The sequence below is a fragment of the Camelina sativa genome, chromosome 15, assembly GCF_030686135.1.
Source record: "Camelina sativa cultivar CO46 ecotype springtype chromosome 15, ASM3068613v1".
Classification (NCBI taxonomy): domain Eukaryota; kingdom Viridiplantae; phylum Streptophyta; class Magnoliopsida; order Brassicales; family Brassicaceae; genus Camelina; species Camelina sativa.
In genome coordinates, this window is record NC_141894.1 from 10,644,721 (window position 1) to 10,664,563 (window position 19,843).

At 36.0% G+C, this 19,843-nt stretch overlaps 4 protein-coding genes across 4 annotated transcripts; 1 reads left to right on the forward strand and 3 right to left on the reverse strand.

Moving 5' to 3' along the window:
* Nucleotides 1-53: 53 nt before the first annotated feature.
* Nucleotides 54-1,967, reverse strand: LOC104746411 (ubiquitin-conjugating enzyme E2 19). Its single transcript, XM_010467879.2, has 6 exons — nucleotides 1,482-1,967; nucleotides 1,007-1,034; nucleotides 667-894; nucleotides 492-555; nucleotides 328-387; nucleotides 54-204 (listed from the first exon to the last, which is right to left on the reverse strand). Exons 1-6 carry the CDS (start codon nucleotides 1,598-1,600, stop codon nucleotides 158-160), a joined length of 546 nt encoding a protein of 181 aa, XP_010466181.1. The 5' UTR covers nucleotides 1,601-1,967; the 3' UTR covers nucleotides 54-157.
* Nucleotides 1,968-2,357: 390 nt separating this feature from the next.
* Nucleotides 2,358-4,582, reverse strand: LOC104746412 (uncharacterized). Its single transcript, XM_010467880.3, has 8 exons — nucleotides 4,408-4,582; nucleotides 4,260-4,317; nucleotides 4,105-4,174; nucleotides 3,858-3,948; nucleotides 3,665-3,735; nucleotides 3,223-3,443; nucleotides 2,934-3,102; nucleotides 2,358-2,759 (listed from the first exon to the last, which is right to left on the reverse strand). The coding sequence occupies exons 2-8, from the start codon at nucleotides 4,305-4,307 to the stop codon at nucleotides 2,578-2,580; spliced, it is 852 nt and encodes a 283-aa protein (XP_010466182.2). The 5' UTR covers nucleotides 4,308-4,317; nucleotides 4,408-4,582; the 3' UTR covers nucleotides 2,358-2,577.
* A 369-nt stretch (nucleotides 4,583-4,951) lies between these two features.
* On the reverse strand, nucleotides 4,952-6,923 carry LOC104748355 (cytochrome P450 705A22-like). The gene is made up of 2 exons (XM_010470010.2): nucleotides 5,913-6,923; nucleotides 4,952-5,844 (listed from the first exon to the last, which is right to left on the reverse strand). The coding sequence occupies exons 1-2, from the start codon at nucleotides 6,819-6,821 to the stop codon at nucleotides 5,197-5,199; spliced, it is 1,557 nt and encodes a 518-aa protein (XP_010468312.1). The 5' UTR covers nucleotides 6,822-6,923; the 3' UTR covers nucleotides 4,952-5,196.
* Nucleotides 6,924-12,008: 5,085 nt separating this feature from the next.
* On the forward strand, nucleotides 12,009-13,859 carry LOC104746413 (cytochrome P450 705A22). Its single transcript, XM_010467881.2, has 2 exons — nucleotides 12,009-12,970; nucleotides 13,057-13,859. Exons 1-2 carry the CDS (start codon nucleotides 12,050-12,052, stop codon nucleotides 13,705-13,707), a joined length of 1,572 nt encoding a protein of 523 aa, XP_010466183.1. The 5' UTR covers nucleotides 12,009-12,049; the 3' UTR covers nucleotides 13,708-13,859.
* Nucleotides 13,860-19,843: the final 5,984 nt, after the last annotated feature.

The window sequence follows — 19,843 nt, forward strand, 5'->3', positions numbered from 1 at the left end:
TTGGTTGATACTGGTGTCTGGTGGTGATTGTGTGTAACTGTGTGATAAGAGGGTTTTGATTGCTAATATTGGCTCACACTGAGAATAGAAAAAGTTGAAAATTGACATGATCCAGGACAGTTGTGATTTAAATCAGTTTACAGAGGCTTTTTGAGAATCATGCGTTTAAAGGCTTGTAGAGCTTCTCAACCATCTTCCTATACTCTGTTACATTAGCAATACAACCAAAAAAATAAAAACAGGCATAAGAAGAAGAATATCTTTATTGAATCAAAATGGTTGTAAAACCAGAGATGCTGTAATCTGATTACTAATGCAAAAAATTACCTTCTTGATTGCTCCAAAGCTGAGCTGCTTGATTGTTCAATGGTGAGCTGATGTTCGGTTCTGATCAAATCCCAACAAAAAGGCAGGAAAATCAGATATAAGATATCAAACCAACAGATAGAAACGGGAGCCGGTTAATATATCAACCATAGAATAGAGTTTACCTCCAAGAAGGCTCTGAATTGAGAGTAATATCGTCCTCACATCATAAGCAGAAGACCATTTATCCTACAAACAATGTGAAAACAGATACTGGTTAAGTACAGATCCGTCTTAAGTACTGCTTCTCTGAGATGTGTGTTATAGCTTTAGCTCCATGAGCAAACGATTGTTATGTACCTGAAGAATGTCCAAGCAAATATTGCCATAAAGATCCACATTGGGGTGGAAGCAACACGTCTCAAACTTAACTTTGGGAGCTTTAAAAGGATAATCGTTTGAGAAAGAGAGCGAAAGTCTGTACTCAGTTCCTTCAAACACAGTGTCTTTACTCCCTGTGATAGTTCCTTTCCAGCAGAATATGTTGTCTTCCTCTGGAAAAGCCGAGATCCCAGGATCACCTCCCATCTGCAAAACATAAATCCCAACAAAAGCTATATATAAGCGTTTAAACTATATCCACAGACAGGTTCAGTTCTGATTCTTTACATAGAAGAAAGGCAAAGGAGGGATAGCTTACCATCAAGCCCATTAGTTCAGACTGCAGCCTGCATTTAAAGACGAACAAAAGAATTAGTAAATCATTGAATTGGATTTGAGCAAGAAGAGATCTGAATCAGAACCAAACAAGAGGAAAACCATAGTGAAATGTAATCAGTAGTACATATATAGCCCGATGCATCAAACTCTCAGAGGAATTATAGCAAACAGTTGGTGGGCAATAAAAGAACCCATCATTTTTCAGAAAAGAACAAAGAGAAGTCACAATCAGTTCTTTTTTGGATCCATCGTTTTGTCTAAAAATGATCTAGAAAGATGTAGACCACAAGAACTAGATATGGGTATAATCAAATCCTAATCTAATCTACCTAATGAAATCAACAAAACAATCGAATAAGCGATTCCAATCGTAAAGAAGCTAAAGACTATTACAAATTCCACGATGCGGATTATTCCAAGATCGGGGGGAAAAGAAAAAGTAGAAAAGAAAGAACCTTTTGAGAACGGATTGGCTATCGACGGTCTTAGACGGAGGAGCAGGTTGCTTTGATCCAGTGGCTACCGGCGTAGTCGCCGCCGGAGTATTTCCTGTGTACCCATTAACCGTCGCCATCCTTTTTTCGCCTCTTCTGATTGAAAAACCCAACAATCGTAGTCGAAATTTCTGAAATTGAAATGCTTTCACACGTGGAGGTACAGATTCACGAACGATCTAAATTGAAGAAGAAGGAGAAGAGAGATAGAGATAGAGTTCTTCTTCTCTTCTTTAACAGAGAGAGAGATAGAGAGACGTGGGTCTGGGTTATAAAACGTGTACGACAAAAGAAACGACGTCGTTGTAGAAGCAATAAAAGGGAATTATCTTTCCGAACGTTGTAACTTAGAATATAGCGAGCGGCTCTTTGGTGCATTTGAATTGAAAAATTCACCTAACTTATGTAACGGCTACTTCTTCTTTCTTTCCAATCATCAACTTTGTTATACGAAAACAATGTAAATGGGAATTTAATTGTTTCGATAAAGGACACTTTACCATTGCATTTTCCTTGGGATAAGAAAATTAGTTGATGTAATCATGTTTTGTAAGATCGATCATCCATCATAATTTTACACATCAGAAGAGGCCAAACAAAACAGATAAGTTTATGTTTCTTTAGGTAAATCATTGTATTTTGATCAGAGTAAGTAATGAAGGTGATGTTGAGATAAAGGCTCCAACAACACACCATTCTTGCCACTCTCTCGAGTTCCACTTGTGTGGGTCTAGAAAACAATTGTGATGATGCCTCTATATATGCCTAATATTGAAGTGTTAAGTCATGTAAAATGCACAATAGATCAGAGATTCATGAGATATACAAGAAAGAGAGTTTGTTGAGAGCAAAAGAAAAATCAAGATCTTGTTACAATTGGATTCATTAAAAGGGAACAGTATCTCTGAAATCAATCCCAAAGTTAACGAGAGACACTTTTCTATAGATACATGATAACTTCCCTAACTTTTCAACCTATTGAGAAACATCACACTACAAAGCCATCAGAGATGACTACACAAGATAAGGGAGGGAGACGTACATACGGTACCGATCATTAACAGAGCTTAATGACTTTAGAGACTCTTTCAAAGAACACAGGAAACATACTTGTGCTGAACATTATAACCTCTCTCATCCATTCTGGTACCACTCTTTGGAGTGTTCCGAGCGATGCAACCTTGTAAAGCCACTCAGGTTCTTCACCAGATGACACAAAAGTTAGGCTGAAGGATAAACCTGTTATGGTCAAAAAATCAGGGAGAACAAAATCAACATCGGTGCTTTTACGGTGGTTGATGATTTCAAATAAGTTGGATGGTCCATCTTTTGAATCAAAGGGAAATATGTCTTGCATGAAAACAACCCGGAGAAAGATACAGTGGATATAACTTTACGCAACAGATAAATTACCAGTTGTTGGATGCAACAGATGAATTACGTGTTCGCCTTCATTATTACTAGTTGACAATTCCATTCCTAGCAACTGTTCACCAAGAGCTTGAAATATACAACTAGCAGAATTACTTGATCCATCATTGGTTGTTTTGCAGCATTGTGGCTGAGAAACCAAGAGAGTTTCCTTGAAACAAAAAGCAAGAATAAATATTAATACGGATAACTTTATGATCCACGGGGTTAGTGAAACAAGATGTGCATCATTCAGCTCAGAACTGAAAGGATAAGAGACGATTTGTTTTACCTTTGGTTTATGATGGTTGTTAATGTGAGGTGATACCATATCCGTTTCCTCCACCATATCTTCTGACAGTCTGCTACGTTTTCTCATGCTTCTCGTTGTAACTCGAGCAGTTTCAGGTGTTATAGTCTCTTGTTTTTTCCCACTTTGATCTTCGAAGTTGCGAAGATGTCCCTCTTGGATCTGCTCTTTTAGCTTGACATTTTCTTCAGTAAGTGCTTTATCTGTTAAAAAAAAAAACTCAACTCTTTTAAAGTCCAAGTTCAAAAATGACTCAACACCGAAAGAACAACAAAGATTTTATCCTCATCACTCTCCTCCACAAGCACTTCACATTACTTTCTCAGCCAAATTCCTTTAAAAAACAAACTTCATATATCACGTCCTATGAAAATGCTACATGCAAATTGGAGCAGAAACTATAATTAACATTGCTTCTTCTTACTCTTTTGTTTTTCTTCCTTGAGCTCACGATTAAGATTTTGATACTCCAGACACTTGTCGTCCCTGTCAGATCTGTGGAACAAGATTGGTATAATTACATTTGCAAGGCATCATCCAACTTACTCTAAAGATAAACCACATCAACAGAGGATAAAATGAACAGGGTAATATAGTAATGATGTAGTAGTACATGCCTGATTGAATCCATTTCAGTCCTCATTTTCTCAACTCTCTCCAGCAAATCCTGCTTTTCACTTTTCAAATGCTCCATCAACTCCTCCGAAGCTGCACACACAAAGACAGAGACACTAATAAGTCAAAAAAAAAACCCCCAATTTTTGTAAATTCCAAATTGCGAATTCCGAAAATCTAACCTAACAAGAGAGAAATACTCAAATCTCAAAATTGATGAAACTTATGAAAACAATTAGAGGAAATTACCTGCAACAAATTTGAGGAACTTCTCTTCAACTCCCTTATTAACTGCATCGAATTCGGAAATTTCCTTCTTCTGGACAAAAAAAAAAAAAAAAAAATGAAATCCAAATCAAAATCGAAGCCCAGAAATTACATGAGGAGGAGGTTGATGGAAAAACCTTGAGTTTGATGTATTTGTCGTAGAGCTTGGCGTAGAGAGCTTCCATACTTGTGCAACTGAAGAGTGAGTGAAGAAGAAGGATCTCTAATTAAAATTGATGATACGCAAACCCGAAGAAAAGAAACAAAATCGAAGAGTTTTTATACAATTTCGATTCGAGAGTGGGTAGCGACACAATACGTTTCGTTCCAGATTTGAGTGGCGAATTCGAAAAACTAATTTCAAAAAGAATCCCCAAACTGACGCCTACGAAATTAAACGAATTGTGGATTTTAATGGGGGGCAATGTTTTTTATTAGCACTATTTTTTTTATTTCATTTAATTTTAATTTCTTAGTGTGACTTTGACATTACTATTTTTTTCCATACAATTGCCCTCACGAAAACAAAACGGACGAAGAAAGAAAAAAACGAGCAAGGGTGATTAGGTATTTTACTATTAAGACACGCGGATCCAATGGGCAGTTGGATTGGTTCCATTCGGGTCACGACTAACATATCCGGATCAAGAATAAAGCTAGGACTGTAAACTACTCGAAATCAAAACTTTTCAAAACCTCACAAGCCTTGCTATGATCAAACCTTTCAAAACAAGTTGGAGGGCTCAAATGAAGTTGAGCACACATAGAACCAAAACATTTCTATCAATAAACATTTAGTTTTGACATGAGAACAAAAAAAAATATAGCCTTGAAGAAAACACTCTTCTTCATTTTATTTAACTTTTAAACAATACAAGAAAGAAACCAGTCTAAACCGGGAAACTTGGCACGACCTAAACCGAAGAACAATGCCCAATTGTTTTCGGTTTCACACGATAAAACAAACTAAACCAAAGGTAATCAACCAACTGGACGACGGAAAAAGATAGAACACATGCAAAGCTTCCTTATTACATGAACAATCTAGTTATCATAATTCATAAGTAAAGTAACTCACGAACTCTGATTCAATGATAAGGGGTTTGTTGTTCGAACAACAGGGGTGAGCTTAGGAGGATGAGCCATGGTCAAACTCAGTCCTATAACAGCCTCTTCCATGTTAATCTTCTCATCTCCTTTGTTTCTCCACTCAAATCCCTGCACCATCATCCCAATACCAGCTCCTAGAAAGACATAAGCTAAATTTGCTCCAGGACAGCCTCTCCTTCCACTACCAAAAGGAATGTACTTGAATGCTTCCTCTCTTCTCTCCTCCTCTTCCCTTGTTCTTGAAGAAGCTAGAAGAAATCTATCTGGCTTAAACTCCTCTGGATCTTCCCAGTAATCTGGATCTCTCATTATAGCATAAAGATTAACAACAAGTGGTGTCTCCTCCGGTACGTCAAACCCTACCATCCTAAACCCTTTCTGGGAGATCCTTCCCAAGACAGTTCCCGGCGGGTGCAGTCTTAGTACTTCCTTAACCACCGCTTGCAGATATGGCAGATTTGGTAGATCGGTTTCTTGAACCAACCTTGTTTCCCCTATCACAGAATCGATTTCTCCTCTCAATCTCTCGAGAATGTTAGGGTTGTTAATCATCTCCGCCATTGCCCACTGTATTGCTTGGGCCGAGGTATCCGTGCCTGCAAATAAAAGATCCTGCAAGGTGCACAAAACGTTTTTTAGTCACGAGTCACAACATGGAACCACATGTGAGTAACATTTACCGCCAACATCGTCTTGATATGGTTTCTAGTGATCTTGTACTCTGTGTCATCGTCTCCATAAGCTGCCAACAACGTGCCGATCATCAAGTCCGTTTCTTGATGCATGTCCCTTTTCTTTTCGTGTTCCACAAGAAACCTTTCGAACATCTCATTTAATCTGTTGGAAACAGTCATTATCTCCTCTTTGAACAGTGAGATTCCGAGCTTCTTAAACACGGATCCCAATACAATCTTCTTTCCCAAGGAAAGAGATTTGGTAGCCAAAGCCCTGAGTCTCTCTGCCTCACCGTTCTCCTCTGAACAGCTCCTCCCCATGATCATCTTGCAAATGCTGTTGTTAACGAACTTCACCGCTTCTTTACCAATCTCAACTGGCTCCTCCTTCATCGCCTTATCGAGCAGGCTTGTATAAAACCGCTCTAGCTCATCTGCACGAACGTCTCTTGACCGCTCGAGTGCCTGTACTCCGAGAAGCTTTGTGACCATGAGCTTCTTCATGAACTTCCAGTGATCTCCATAGGAAGAGGAGATGACGCTTGAAGATCCGGCAAAAAGAGAATCATCGATGGGAGCGGGACCACGAGAGGAGATGTTCTCGTCCTGATTCTTAAAGATCTCGTGAGCCATGGAGGCGGAGGATATGAGGACAATGGGTATGTTGAAGATGCGGAGATGGAGGAGAGGTCCATACTTGGATGAGAGTTTCTGAAGAGACTTGTGGGTAAGAGTAGAGAGGAGAAGGTGAAGATGACCAATGATTGGGAGAGAAGGAGGGCTCGGAGGTAGGTCAAAGCCACGTCTTGAGCCGTTTGGTTTCTTGAAGAAAAGATAGTAACAAATGACTGTCAAGAGGCAGAGGAAGATGAAGGTGGAGCAGTTTTGAAAGCCAAGGATGATCATTGCTGCCATTCTCGCTCAAAGTGAGAAAGCAAATGACAAGTACTAGTGCCTTGTATATATAGCACATGAAAATGTACTGTTTCTTGAAAACCTGAGGTGACGTCGTCTGAGGTGCCATTTGGTTGTATGATCTTCCGTACATATGTGAAAATTTTCTTTAAAAAGTAGCATACAAAATCACCAAGGTATCTTTGCATTTCGTCCACATAAGCCTACTTAGTGTTATTTCATTTGCGTGTTCAAGCATCTAACCAAAGTTTTAAAGAGCAAAAACAATATTTATGTACCTAATGTGAATGTGCGGTGACATATGATTCATTATTTTTTCGGACGAACAAGGCCGACATATGCTTTGTTCATTATTCGTATTAATTCATTCATAGATATCAGTATTAGAACAAGTTATAATTCTCTTTTTAACCACACTCTCAATTACGCGTTGTGTTGCACATTGAGGAAAAGTCTTCCAAATTTGCTCAAGTGATAGAGACAAAAAGGAAAATGTTGTTTGTTGATTGTTTGCATATCAGTGTTCTAAAACGCGCTATGCGGTTGCTACGCGGTTGATAAACGCCTAGCGCCTAGCCGTATATGCGGGTGCCTAAGCGGAATGTAGGCGAATTATATATTTTAGATATATGAATATATATTTATATAAAAATAATATATATATATATAGGATGAAAAGTTATACACTTTAATTTTAGAAAACATAAAACAAAAATATAGTATCAAATATTATATTCAATAAACTCTTATCTATCAAAATAGTTTAGAATCTATAATAATCTCACATTTTAAACAAAAAAAAACATAATCGATTCAAAAACTTGTAAAATTGACAAAATGTAAGTTTATACTTACTTTGGAACCAAATTAAATTTCATAAGTTTAGACTTTAGAGGCTAATTATAATATTTATTAGAAACAAAAATATTATTTAAAAAAATATTTAATTACAGTATTTTTTACTATTTTAGTCAACATACCGTCTAGAATCCGTACAGGCGTCCGCGTAGACCGCATAATGTCCGCCTAAACGCTATTAGGCGTCCGAATTATTTAAAACCGCCTAAATTACCGCATAGCTAAAATTCGAGACGCTCGGTCACCGCATAGCGTATAACCGCCGCCTAGGCATCCGCGTAGGCCGCATTTTAGAACACTGTTGCATATACACTATATGTACCTAATGAATGTGAGGTGAAAATAAGTTGGACTATGAAAATGAAAGAGAGAGAGGATCAAATAAAATCACAACAAGGGAACAAAGGGAACAAAGCTCTATCTATACTATTAAAAGAGAAACATTTTTAATAAGTAGACATAGATTAAGAAATTATTACATGAAATGCCACCCAAATAAGAATAAGGATATGTATAACTTAGAGCCAAACAGTTTGATAGAACAAACATTAAATGATTTTAACACATTAACACATAAAAATCGGAAGCAATTAAAACCTATCATAAAATCTAAATAAATCAACCCACATAATTAGAGTAGAATTAAAACAACCAATTAAAACCTACCCACATAATTAGCAACATAATCTTTAAGTCCATTGATTAGTAAAATTCAATCTTACAATATCTTCTAAAATAATAAAGATGTGTTTCATTTATAAGAGAAGTTAACATAATCTTAGCAACTTAGTTTAGGAAAATCTCGGAAATTAAAACCAAAATATCGGAAAATTAATATAATCTTAGAATATGATCTTAGTTTAATTAATTGCTTAATTATGAAATATTTTAAATTATACTAACTAATATACCTTTCAACCGACCCTAATTGTAGTATCATTTCAAAATGCTATAAATGATAACGAAAGAAAAAATATTTGCAAGAAACAATTAAATAATTTATTACTCCCGAAATTAACAGCATACCTTGATCAAATATTTGATTGGATTTTTGGATAGTTTCAAAAACTCCCAAAATTTTAGGAAATTTTGAATTATTGATTCACTAAAAATACTGATTAAAAGATATTTACTCAAGATATGCTGTTAATTCAGCTTTTATTTTGCCTGAGAAATCAAAGTAATATGCAATTAAGTATTTATTTGTTGAGATTTTGATCCTACTAACCCTAATTATCTTCGAGCTATATATATCTTCTTAAAGTTGTACACACTACATAAATTGTTTCATAAAAAGAATATTTTCATCGGCCTCTACAAAAATTAACCCTGCATAGCTTAGAATACGAGTGTGCAATGGTTTTAGAAAACAAAACGGCAGATGATGTTGAATATGTAACCAAAATCCATCTTAATCTCCTATATTTTATATGGGGTGAGTCTTATTTTTATTTTATTGTAGGTTCACAATTTTGTTAATTATATTTTAAGTAAAGAATTTTGTATTTACAGATAGTGGATGACATACATAAAAAGTGACATACATAATACAATAAACCTAAAGAATGTAAGGATGCATCTAGGTTTTGTACATGAGTTAATTTGATCATTTATACACACATACTATAGTCATCTTATATCCTATATATTTACAAGCATTACCATTGTCTATAAACATTTAAACAATTTTCCATTTACTAATTTTTTTTACATATAGATTTACCGTCAATTAAATTTGGCTTTTCATATACTGTACTCATGTCATTTTTTTATTGTTTATGGTGTTTAGTCTTAAGATATAGAAGAGAATAGTATGTAATTGTATAGTAGATTTGTGTGTCCACCAACACAACATATATCACAAGGTGTAGACATTTATGTCCCATAATGAAAATGTTTAATAATACATTTTATAAAACTAATTAGAAATTGTAAATTCACATTATCTGTTTTATTTTCATTTAATTTGTGCGTTATTTAAATTATGTCAATCAAACAAAACAAAACAAAACAAAACAAAACAATGTTTACATATTTAAGAATTAAATAGTAATTTTTTTATTTTAATTTTATCTATCATAAAAATATTTCCATATACATTTCTATTTTTGAATATATAAAAATAAAAAATGTTGATAAACTATTCATGATAAATGGGACGGGTGTAATATATTCAAAATCTCCATATTATTTATTTCAAATATCATGACTAATTATAGCGGGTATAAGATACAAACGTGTAATTCAAAAAATAAAAAATATTATAATGTAAAGAAAAATGGGTAACGAGTTAAAGTATAAACATTTTTGGTAGCTAGATTCAGTTCTCAAAATCTTTAGTTTCAGTAAGCGCCAACTTCAGAATGGGTATGTGTCTACTTTAAGATGATTATTTTGAAAAAAAATTAGTAGATTTGAATATTTTATAGAGTTTGAGAATATCATAAATGAAAATACAAGTAATCCGTCATAATTTTTCACCCATTTCTTTAATATATATCTTACATATTACATATTAGAAAAAATGATTTATTGAAATGTATGTTACCTACAGGTTTACAAATTCAAGCAAGGCTAATGCATATATTACTCATTTGGTTTCCTGGAGTGAGTTTTCTACTGGCCAAAAAATATTAAATTCGTTACCGGAAAAATCTTTCGAGATGAGTTTCACAAGCTTGACACTTTAGGTCATCTGATAAAAAAAAAACTATTCTTTTAGCAGATTTTCCGGTTTGATAGTTAAGAAATTTAATAATAATTAATCTAATCAATCATTAATTTGGTTCTTATTTGATCTGGATCCCCTATCACATCAATCCCAATTTCTTAGTAAACCCGCTATTATTTCAACCTAACATTCACAAAATGAATGTAAAGAACCGATCTTAGTTTCAATTATAAATGTTATACCTTCTAATTACATGCTACCTATCAAAAAGCAGTACTCTCAACTATGGAGTATGAAACTATTTTTATAATTGTTTTACACATAGATTGATTTGTCATATAGTACTTCCAAATATATTGAATACATTTTACAAACTAATATTTTCAAAATAATTTCAAACTATATACAAACATAGTTTATAAAAAAAAATCTGGCACATATATAATATATTTCATACCTCATTATTAACTTAATTTATGAAATCAACCATGCACGTACGTGCAGGTCGGAATCTAGTATATGTTGGTTGCCAAAAGATTAATTCGATTCGTCTTTGTTTGTCCAAAATAAAAAGATAGTATATATGTTCCAATACCTTTTTTAAAAAAGGGGATTTTGAGATGACTCATGTCGGCACTCGGCTGTCGCTCTCGAGTTTTCAATTTTTTTTTTTTTTTTTTTTCGAGTTTTCAATTATAATAAAAGAATAATTCGAATGTGAATCTTACAATATCACAATTTTCTTAATTTATACGTCATAACTGTACGTTAAAGTTTTCTATTTCTCCTTGCAAAATGCAGTTAGCGAGAGAAGGAGAAAGAAAGGAATAAAGAAGGCACAAGCAAATGTCACTCCCATAAACTGGTGAATACAATCGTGTAGTTTTGCAAGTTTGGAGCTTAACATTAAAACCAAAAAAAAATTGGAACTTTATGATTATTTTCCACGTCCTCTAAAAGATAAAGACAAAAGAAACAGTGTGGAATAAGAAAAATATGCAGTTTTTGCACAAACACAAAAAAAAAAAAAAAAAGAATGCAATCTACGGTTGAAAGAGTCTCCACCGTAAACATTACTCACTTGGCACATGTCCTATCATCATAATTAGTTTTGGGTTTTATTTATAATTTAAATTTTACATAAAAAAAATTACACAAAACTTATTAAAAAACATATTTGAGAGATTAGTAGAAGTTCTCTTCACTGTACATGCTCTTATTAGATTCATCTATCACGTTTTGTATGTTTGCTCTTAAAACTATGCTAAACTACTTGAACACGCAAGTAAAATAACTCTATGATTAGCTTACTGTTAGTTATTTCATGTTTTGTAAAATATTGGACGAAAATTAGTGGGCTTTATGTAGAGAAAATGCAAATATATATTGGTAATTTTCTATGATATTTAAATTATAAAGAACAAAATATGATATGAAATCCAAAGATCTTAAAATCTAATTATAGTGGTTTATAATAATGAACATCAACTTACCAATTACAGAAATAATCTTATAATTATTGTGGTCCTCAAAATTACAAAACTTACGAAATTGCGTAAGGCAATTGCTATTTTGGTAACTAACGAGACACGGCTCCTCAAGTTTCCATGAAATTTACATTTTCATGTGCTATAAATAGTATTCATTGATTCTTGATAAGATAAGAGCTAGCATTCTCTTTGTCATCATTTGCTTAAGAATGGCAACAATGATCATCCTTGACTTCCAATGCTGCTTCATCTTCATCTCCCTCTGCTCTATCTTCTCATTCCTCTGTTACAAACTCTTCTTCAAGAAACCAAGCGGCTCAATACGTGGCTGTGATTTGCCTCCGAGCCTTCCTTCTCTTCCTATCATCGGTCATCTTCACCTTCTACTCTCTACTCTTCCCCACAAGTCTCTTCAGAAACTCTCCCTTAAGTACGGATCTCTCATCAGTCTCCGCATCTTCAACAACCCCATAGTCCTCGTCTCATCAGCCTCAGTAGCTTATGAGATCTTCAGGACGCATGATGTGAATATCTCGTTTCGTGGTTCACCTCCCATCGACGATTCTCTCTTTGTCGGATCTTGGAGCTTCATCTTCTCTCCTTATGGAGATCACTGGAAGTTCATGAAGAAGCTCATGGTCACAAAGCTGCTCGGATCACAAGCGCTCGAACGGTCAAGATTCGTCCGTGCAGATGAGTTACATCGGTTTTATGTGAGCTTGCTTGATAAAGCGGGAAAGAAGGAGACTGTTGACATGGTTAAGGAAACGATGAAGTTAAGTAACAACAGCATTTGCAAGATGATTGTGGGGAGGAGTTGTTCAGAGGAGAACGGTGAGGCAGAGAAAGCTAGAAGTTTGGCTAGCGAATCGATTGCCTTGGTGAACAAGGTTGTATTGGGAAGCTTGTTGCGCCCACCGTTTAAAAAGCTTCTAAGCTCATTGTTTAGAAAAGAAGTGATGGCTCTTTCCAGCAGATTTGACGAGCTGCTCGAAAGGATTCTTAAGGAATATGAGGAGAAGCTAGACGGGCATCAAGGCACGGAACTGATGGACGCGTTGTTGGAAGCTTATCAAGATGAAAACGCCGAGTATAAGATCACTAGGAACCATATCAAGTCTTTTGTTGCGGTAAATATAATGTTCCACTCATTATTGAATAAGGTATAATCCAAAACTGTTGACGTACTAATCAAGAAACGTTTTTGCAACTGCAGGATCTTCTATTTGCAGGTACAGACACTACAGCACAGACAACACAGTGGACAATGGCGGAGATCATTAAAAATCCTGACATTCTTGAGAGACTGAGAGAAGAAATAGATACGGTGGTAGGGAAAACAAGATTGATTCAAGAAACGGATTTACCAAAACTGCCTTATTTACAAGCGGTGGTTAAAGAAGTACTAAGAATGCACCCACCAGGGTCTTTCTTTGCAAGGGTCCCCCAAGAAGGTTGTAGGATCGGAGAGTTTTACGTGCCGGAGGAGACACCACTTATTGTTAATGTTTATGCTGTGATGAGAGATCCAGAGTACTGGGAAGATCCTGATGAGTTTAAGCCAGAGAGGTTTCTAACTTCTTCTAAGTCAGGGAAAGAAGATGAGAAAAGAGAGAAAGCACTAAAATACATTCCTTTCGGCGGGGGAAGGAGAGGTTGTCCCGGAGAAAACCTAGCTTATGTCATTCTAGGAAGTGTTGTTGGGATGATGGTGCAGGGCTTTGACTGGAGAATCAAAGGAGATAGAGTTGACTTGGAAGAATCAATCAAAGGATTGACCTTGACCATGGCTCATCCTCCTAAGTTCATTCCGGTTGCTCGAACCGTGAACCCTTTAATTTCGAATCTGCCTAACCACAAGTTGTGATTTTTCACGTACGAGTCTGTAAAATCGTTAATAAAGAAAGCTTGGACTTTTATGTTTCTGTGTCGTCCAAGTTTTCCGGTTAAGTCGTTGTTTTGGTTTTAAGTTTGGTTTACTATGGAAGGGATTTACGAAGTGATTTTGGATGGGAAAAATGTGGAGATTTTGGTTTTGAAGTTAGTCTATAAAGTTCCAAGTGTCATTTAAAATTAACAGATACCTAATCACTCTTGTAATGATCCCCATATCATATACTATTGTAATTAAAGATCATGTCTGTTGTCTAATAAATTAATCATATACCAAGTGTCATTTTTTTTTCCGTCGAAATTGAATTATATTGATGAAGACCTTTGGTAGTCCAAAATACAATTGTTTGTAAAGCCAAATTGGCGGGTTAAAACAATCATAATAAAAATTACATGTTTGACAACCAAACTTTGCTAACAGATGAGCAACATTATTCCCCTCTCTCTTTGTAAAGTTAAAAACAATATTTGAAAAATATGATGCCCATAATCGAATATCTTGGATTATACCATCTAAACATATGTCTATGTGTTCATAGTTGATGATCTTATATAAAATCTGACAATCTCATTCAAAACAGACAGAAGTAAAACCTCTAATCCAAGTTTGTTGCAGAGCCATTAGCAATGCCTTTGCTTCAGCTTCAAGTGGAGTTCTTGTCGCACCAAGTTTTGTAGAGCCCCATCCTTGTGATATACCATCTGTATTACGTATGATCCATCCTCCCGTGGCTTGATTAGTAAGGTGATCAAATCCTACATCATAGTTACACTTAACAAGTGAATCATCGGGTCTCCTCCATGTAGTTGGTTCCTGTTGTCGACTTGTATTACTTTGACAAGGTTGTGGGTTATAAGTAAACCAATCTTGGATATCATTTTGAGCTCTCTGTATTGAAACCCTCGGTTGTATTGTAATACCCTCAAAAATGAACTTATTTCTTGCTTTCCATATATGCCATAGCAGCCACAAAGGTAATAACTGAGTTGCAGTAGAGACTTCTTCCATATAATCCATATCTAAGAAAGCTTGTAGGATAGACTCGTTATCTAAATTCATATCCAAAAGGATCTCAATTGGCACATTTGCTTGTTCCCATACTAATTTCGCATAGGGGCATTCAAAAAGTATATGCTTTTTATTGTTTCATCAGCCTAAAAACATTTTGGACAAACAGGGTCAATATTTTTTCCCCGAGTATTTAGCCGTGTTATCGATGGTAGTGATTTGGACAAAACTCTCCATAGAAAGTGTTTGAGTTTTGGTAGAATATTAAGTTTCCATATCCTGTTCTTTAAAGATACCGATCCATGTGGTATAGGAGGTTGATTTAGTGGAAGGTGGTTCTGCATACTTAGCCAATAACCAGAGCGTACAGTGTATTCTCCTGTTGATGTATAATGCCAAATGATTCTGTTTGGTCTTATATTTCATGATAAATAGATTGATTTTACTTGTTCATGTTCCTCCTGTGGAATGTGACTCATTAGTTTTTCCTCATTCCAAAAACGGTGAGAACCTGTGGCTGCAAACAAGTCTTTAATCACTAGCTCATCTGTGGAAGATATTGTATGAATAGGTTGTGGTGGTGTTGTCGGTAGCACATTGTCAATATTCACCCGTATAGAGCTTCCATCTCCAACTAAATATCTACTTCCTTCCTTGATTATTTTGATACCCTCTAGAATAGACGCATTGATAAGGTCTTCTCTTTGCTTCAAGGATGTGAACATCAGGGTAATACCTTGCCTTCATTATTTTTGCAAATTTTGAATCTGGATATTGTATTAGTCGCCAGACCTACTTTGCAAGGAGAGCATCATTAAACTTAGTTAAGTTCTTGAATCCTAAACCACCATCTGACTTAGCATATTGTAATCGTTGCCAAGCAATCCATGAAATGTCTCTCTCATTGTTGCTTTTCTCCCACCAGAATTTTTGGAGAACTTGGTCTATCTCTGTTATTACATTCGTCGGCAATTTAAAACATGACATAGAGTATACAGGCATTGATAGGGCTACAGACTTGAGCATTATTTCTTTTCCAGCTTGAGAGAGTCTTTTGGTGCTCCAAGAGGAAGTTCTTTGTCTTACATTGTCAACAATGTAACTAAACATTTCAGCTTTCTTCTTACCAAACTGCTCCGGTAAACCTAGATATTTTCCCCCACCGCCTTGATTTGGTATATCTAGAATCTTTTTCAGGCGTTCTTGAGTATGACCATGAACTCGAGATCCGAATGTGATCATTGATTTGCTCTTATTTATCATCTGACCAGAATAGTATTCGTATACCTCAAAAGCTTCTTTTATTGCTTTGCAGTTTCTTGTATTTGCCTGACAGAAGAATAAAGAATCATCGACAAACTATAGATGACTTATTGCTGGGACTCCATTCCCCACTTTTATACCTTTGATGTCACCACTAAGAACCCTAGTACGTATTAGATGGCTCATAATATCCACACAGAGAATGAAAAGATACGGGGATAGAGGATCTCCCTGTCTTATTCCTCTTTCAGGGATGATCAAACCGTGAGGTGAACCATTTATTAACACAGAATAGATTACTGATCTTACAGAAGCCATGATCCACGATAACCACTGATCATTAAATCCAAATAAGCGCAGGGAGACTTCAAGAAAATTCCATTCGACACGGTCATAAGCTTTTGTTACATCAGTTTTGATTGCCATATAGTTTTGTGAAACCCTCTTTCTTGATTTTAAAGAATGCATAACCTCATGTGCAATCAAGACATTATCTATTATTAACCGACCTGGGATGAAGGCAGCTTGTGAATCAGAGACAATGGAGTCAAGATATTGTTTTAGTCTATTCACCAAGCACTTGGAAATGATTTTATAGATCACATTACACAAGGCAATTGGCCTATAATCAGCGAGAGTGATCGGATCAGTTATTTTTGAGATCATACAGATAATTGTATGATTTAGTCCTGATTTCATATACGATGTATGAAAGAATTCTTTGACCTCTGTCACTATATCCGATCCAACAGTGTTCTAAAATGCGGCCTACGCGGATGTCTAGGCGGCGGTTATACGCTATGCGGTGACCGAGCGTCTCGAATTTTAGCTATGCGGTAATTTAGGCGGTTTTAAATAATTCGGACGCCTAATAGCGTTTAGGCGGACATTATGCGGTCTACGCGGACGCCTGTACGGATTCTAGACGGTATGTTGACTAAAATAGTAAAAAATACTGTAATTAAATATTTTTTTAAATAATATTTTTGTTTCTAATAAATATTATAATTAGCCTCTAAAGTCTAAACTTATGAAATTTAATTTGGTTCCAAAGTAAGTATAAACTTACATTTTGTCAATTTTACAAGTTTTTGAATCGATTATGTTTTTTTTTGTTTAAAATGTGAGATTATTATAGATTCTAAACTATTTTGATAGATAAGAGTTTATTGAATATAATATTTGATACTATATTTTTGTTTTATGTTTTCTAAAATTAAAGTGTATAACTTTTCATCCTATATATATATATATTATTTTTATATAAATATATATTCATATATCTAAAATATATAATTCGCCTACATTCCGCTTAGGCACCCGCATATACGGCTAGGCGCTAGGCGTTTATCAACCGCGTAGCAACCGCATAGCGCGTTTTAGAACACTGCGATCCAATAATGTCCCAATAATGTTTGTAAAATCGAGCTGTGAGTCCATCTGGTCCCGGTGCTTTGTCGTCTCCAAAGGAGGATAAAGCTGAATATATTTCCTCTCTGGTGAATTCTTTAGTTAGTTCCGCATTAATCTCATTTGTAACCGTAGGAACAAAATCTCCAAAGTCTATTGGAGAAACAGGATTCTTAGTAGATGCATAGACCTTGGTGAAATATTCTTGAGCATGAGAACCAATATCATGGTCATCTTGATGAACATTCTGCGTTTCATCCATAACAGATTTTATGTAGTTCTTTGCATATATGATCTTAGTACTGGCATGGAAGTAAGCGGTATTACGATCACCTAGAGTAAGCCATTGATTTCGGCTTTTATTCTTCCAGTAATACTCTTCATCTCTATAGGCTGCATTCAGTTTCCTCTATATTCTCGGTATATGACTCCGCAATGAGGGATTTAAACTCGACATAGCTTTGTCTAGAGCAGCTTGGAAATGATCTATTCGTTTCGAAGCATTGATATTTGCGGCATGTTTCCCTTTGGCCATGGCTTGATGGCATCGTGTTATTTGATCACAAATATTGTAGTAGTCTCGATCTTTACAAGAATTCCAACCTTTTTCTACTACTTTATCAAAGTCCTTAATGTTGGTGAGTCGTTTATCAAATCGAAATGGTTTATGGACCCCAACGTTTGTAGGATTTAGGTTGGCAAACAAAGGTTTATGATCAGATCCATTAAACTGTAAGAACTATGTTCCTGCAGTAGGAAAAATTGCAGACATTTGAGAGTTTACCAATACTCTATCAAGACAACATTTTATGGTTTAATTTCTTCGCTCCCCTACCCATGAAAACCTGTCTCCTATTGATTTCAGGTCTGATAGATCACAAGTTGCTAACATTGTTCTGAAATTACGAAAGGTCCATTCCTCCCTTTGTGGTCCACCAATTTTCTCCTCATTGTTAAGGATTTCATTAAAGTCTCCAGCTAACATCCAAGCACCATGCCTAGATTCACTAATACTTTGTAAAAGATCCCAAAGTATATGTCTTTGACTCGGTGTAGGATGGCCATACACTCCCGAAAAATAAAAGCTATTATTATTATGTTCAATGTGTACATCAATAATCCTATCAGCTTGATAAATAGATGATAAGGAGACATCGTTTGCCCACATTATTGCTAAACCTCCACTCCTACCATGAGGGGGTTGTGTTATTACATTAGAAAATCCTAAAACAGAAGCAAAGTTATGAACTATATCACACTTATTTAGAGTTTCACACAAAAACAACAACTTAGGTTTTAAAATACGACATAGATACTTTAAGCGGGATCGAGTTGATGGTGAGCAAACACCCTGACAATTCCAGGAGACGACTCTCATGGGGGAAACAATGAGGGTAACGGCCCCCCGCGCCTCCGTCCAAAGCAGTACTACTGCAGGAGCCTGCAGATTCCACTCGAGTCTTCTTGATGATCTGATTACCAGCTCTCAGATCTTCCTTTGCTTCCTCACATTGGTAGTACTGTTCCATGTCTTCTCGAGAACGTTTATTGGTGTAGCCTTGTGGTGGGAATGAAAGAGTTGCAACCTCTTTACCCTTCGCATACTTTGTGAAGAAGTATCGTAGCCTCTCTGCTGTCAGTTCTGTGTCCTCAAACACACTTGGAGAGGAATCATCGTCAGACTCCGAGATGATGAATTCTCTGTTTGCCTTTGAAGGACCAACACCCGGTATCCCACCGTCTGGTGCAATAGTTTGAAGCGTGTTAGTGTCCGAGTCTGGTTCATCTTGATTTTGGTAACCACGATCATCACGGTGGTCCTAGTCATCCGGATCATATCCATCATCACCATCATTGTCATCATCATTTGGATCATTGTCAAAAGACAGGGGACATTCCTTGCTATCGTGAGTGAGAGCACCACATTTAGGGCAAAAGTTACGGAGTCTCTCATACTTAAACTTCAAGATGGTGTTATCATCAATTCCACCAAATTGAAAGTTTCGTTGAAACCTTAAGGGTGTTTCAACATTCCAGTTCACACAGATTCTCACAAACTCAACTAGATTAGCATTTTCATCAAAATCCACGCTAGCAACATGACCTAGCTAGCAACATGACCTAGTTGATTCCCTATGCAGTTAACCATGGCGGTGTTAAGAAATTGGATTGGAATTCCCCGTACCTGGATCCAGAATGGAATCACTCTTGTCTCCGCTTCAGAAATGTTGGGATACCAACGATGAACCGTAAGCATCCAGTCGTTGAAGGCCCAGGGACCACGATGAAGAACCAAATTCAGTGCTGCCTCTGTTTTGAAGACAAACAGAGCCTTGCCCTCCCCCATTATCCGACCACGACAAGCATTGGCGAAACCCCATATCTTAGGCATTTGACCCACAATCGCCCTTAGGTTTTGTTTCCTCGG

Coding starts and splice junctions, on each gene's coding strand:
- LOC104746411 (XM_010467879.2), bottom strand. CDS start 1,600: ATGGCGACGGTTAATGGGTACACAGGAAATACTCCGGCGGCGACTACG. Junction 1,035..1,481: donor AGCCAATCCGTTCTCAAAAG/GTTCTTTCTTTT, acceptor CTTTAAATGCAG/GCTGCAGTCTGAACTAATGG. Junction 388..491: donor AATTCAGAGCCTTCTTGGAG/GTAAACTCTATT, acceptor GGATTTGATCAG/AACCGAACATCAGCTCACCA.
- LOC104746412 (XM_010467880.3), bottom strand. CDS start 4,307: ATGGAAGCTCTCTACGCCAAGCTCTACGACAAATACATCAAACTCAAG. Junction 3,444..3,664: donor CAAGGAAGAAAAACAAAAGA/GTAAGAAGAAGC, acceptor TTTTTTTAACAG/ATAAAGCACTTACTGAAGAA. Junction 3,103..3,222: donor ACAACCATCATAAACCAAAG/GTAAAACAAATC, acceptor TTTTGTTTCAAG/GAAACTCTCTTGGTTTCTCA.
- LOC104746413 (XM_010467881.2), top strand. CDS start 12,050: ATGGCAACAATGATCATCCTTGACTTCCAATGCTGCTTCATCTTCATC. Junction 12,971..13,056: donor ATATCAAGTCTTTTGTTGCG/GTAAATATAATG, acceptor TTGCAACTGCAG/GATCTTCTATTTGCAGGTAC.
- LOC104748355 (XM_010470010.2), bottom strand. CDS start 6,821: ATGGCAGCAATGATCATCCTTGGCTTTCAAAACTGCTCCACCTTCATC. Junction 5,845..5,912: donor ATATCAAGACGATGTTGGCG/GTAAATGTTACT, acceptor TGCACCTTGCAG/GATCTTTTATTTGCAGGCAC.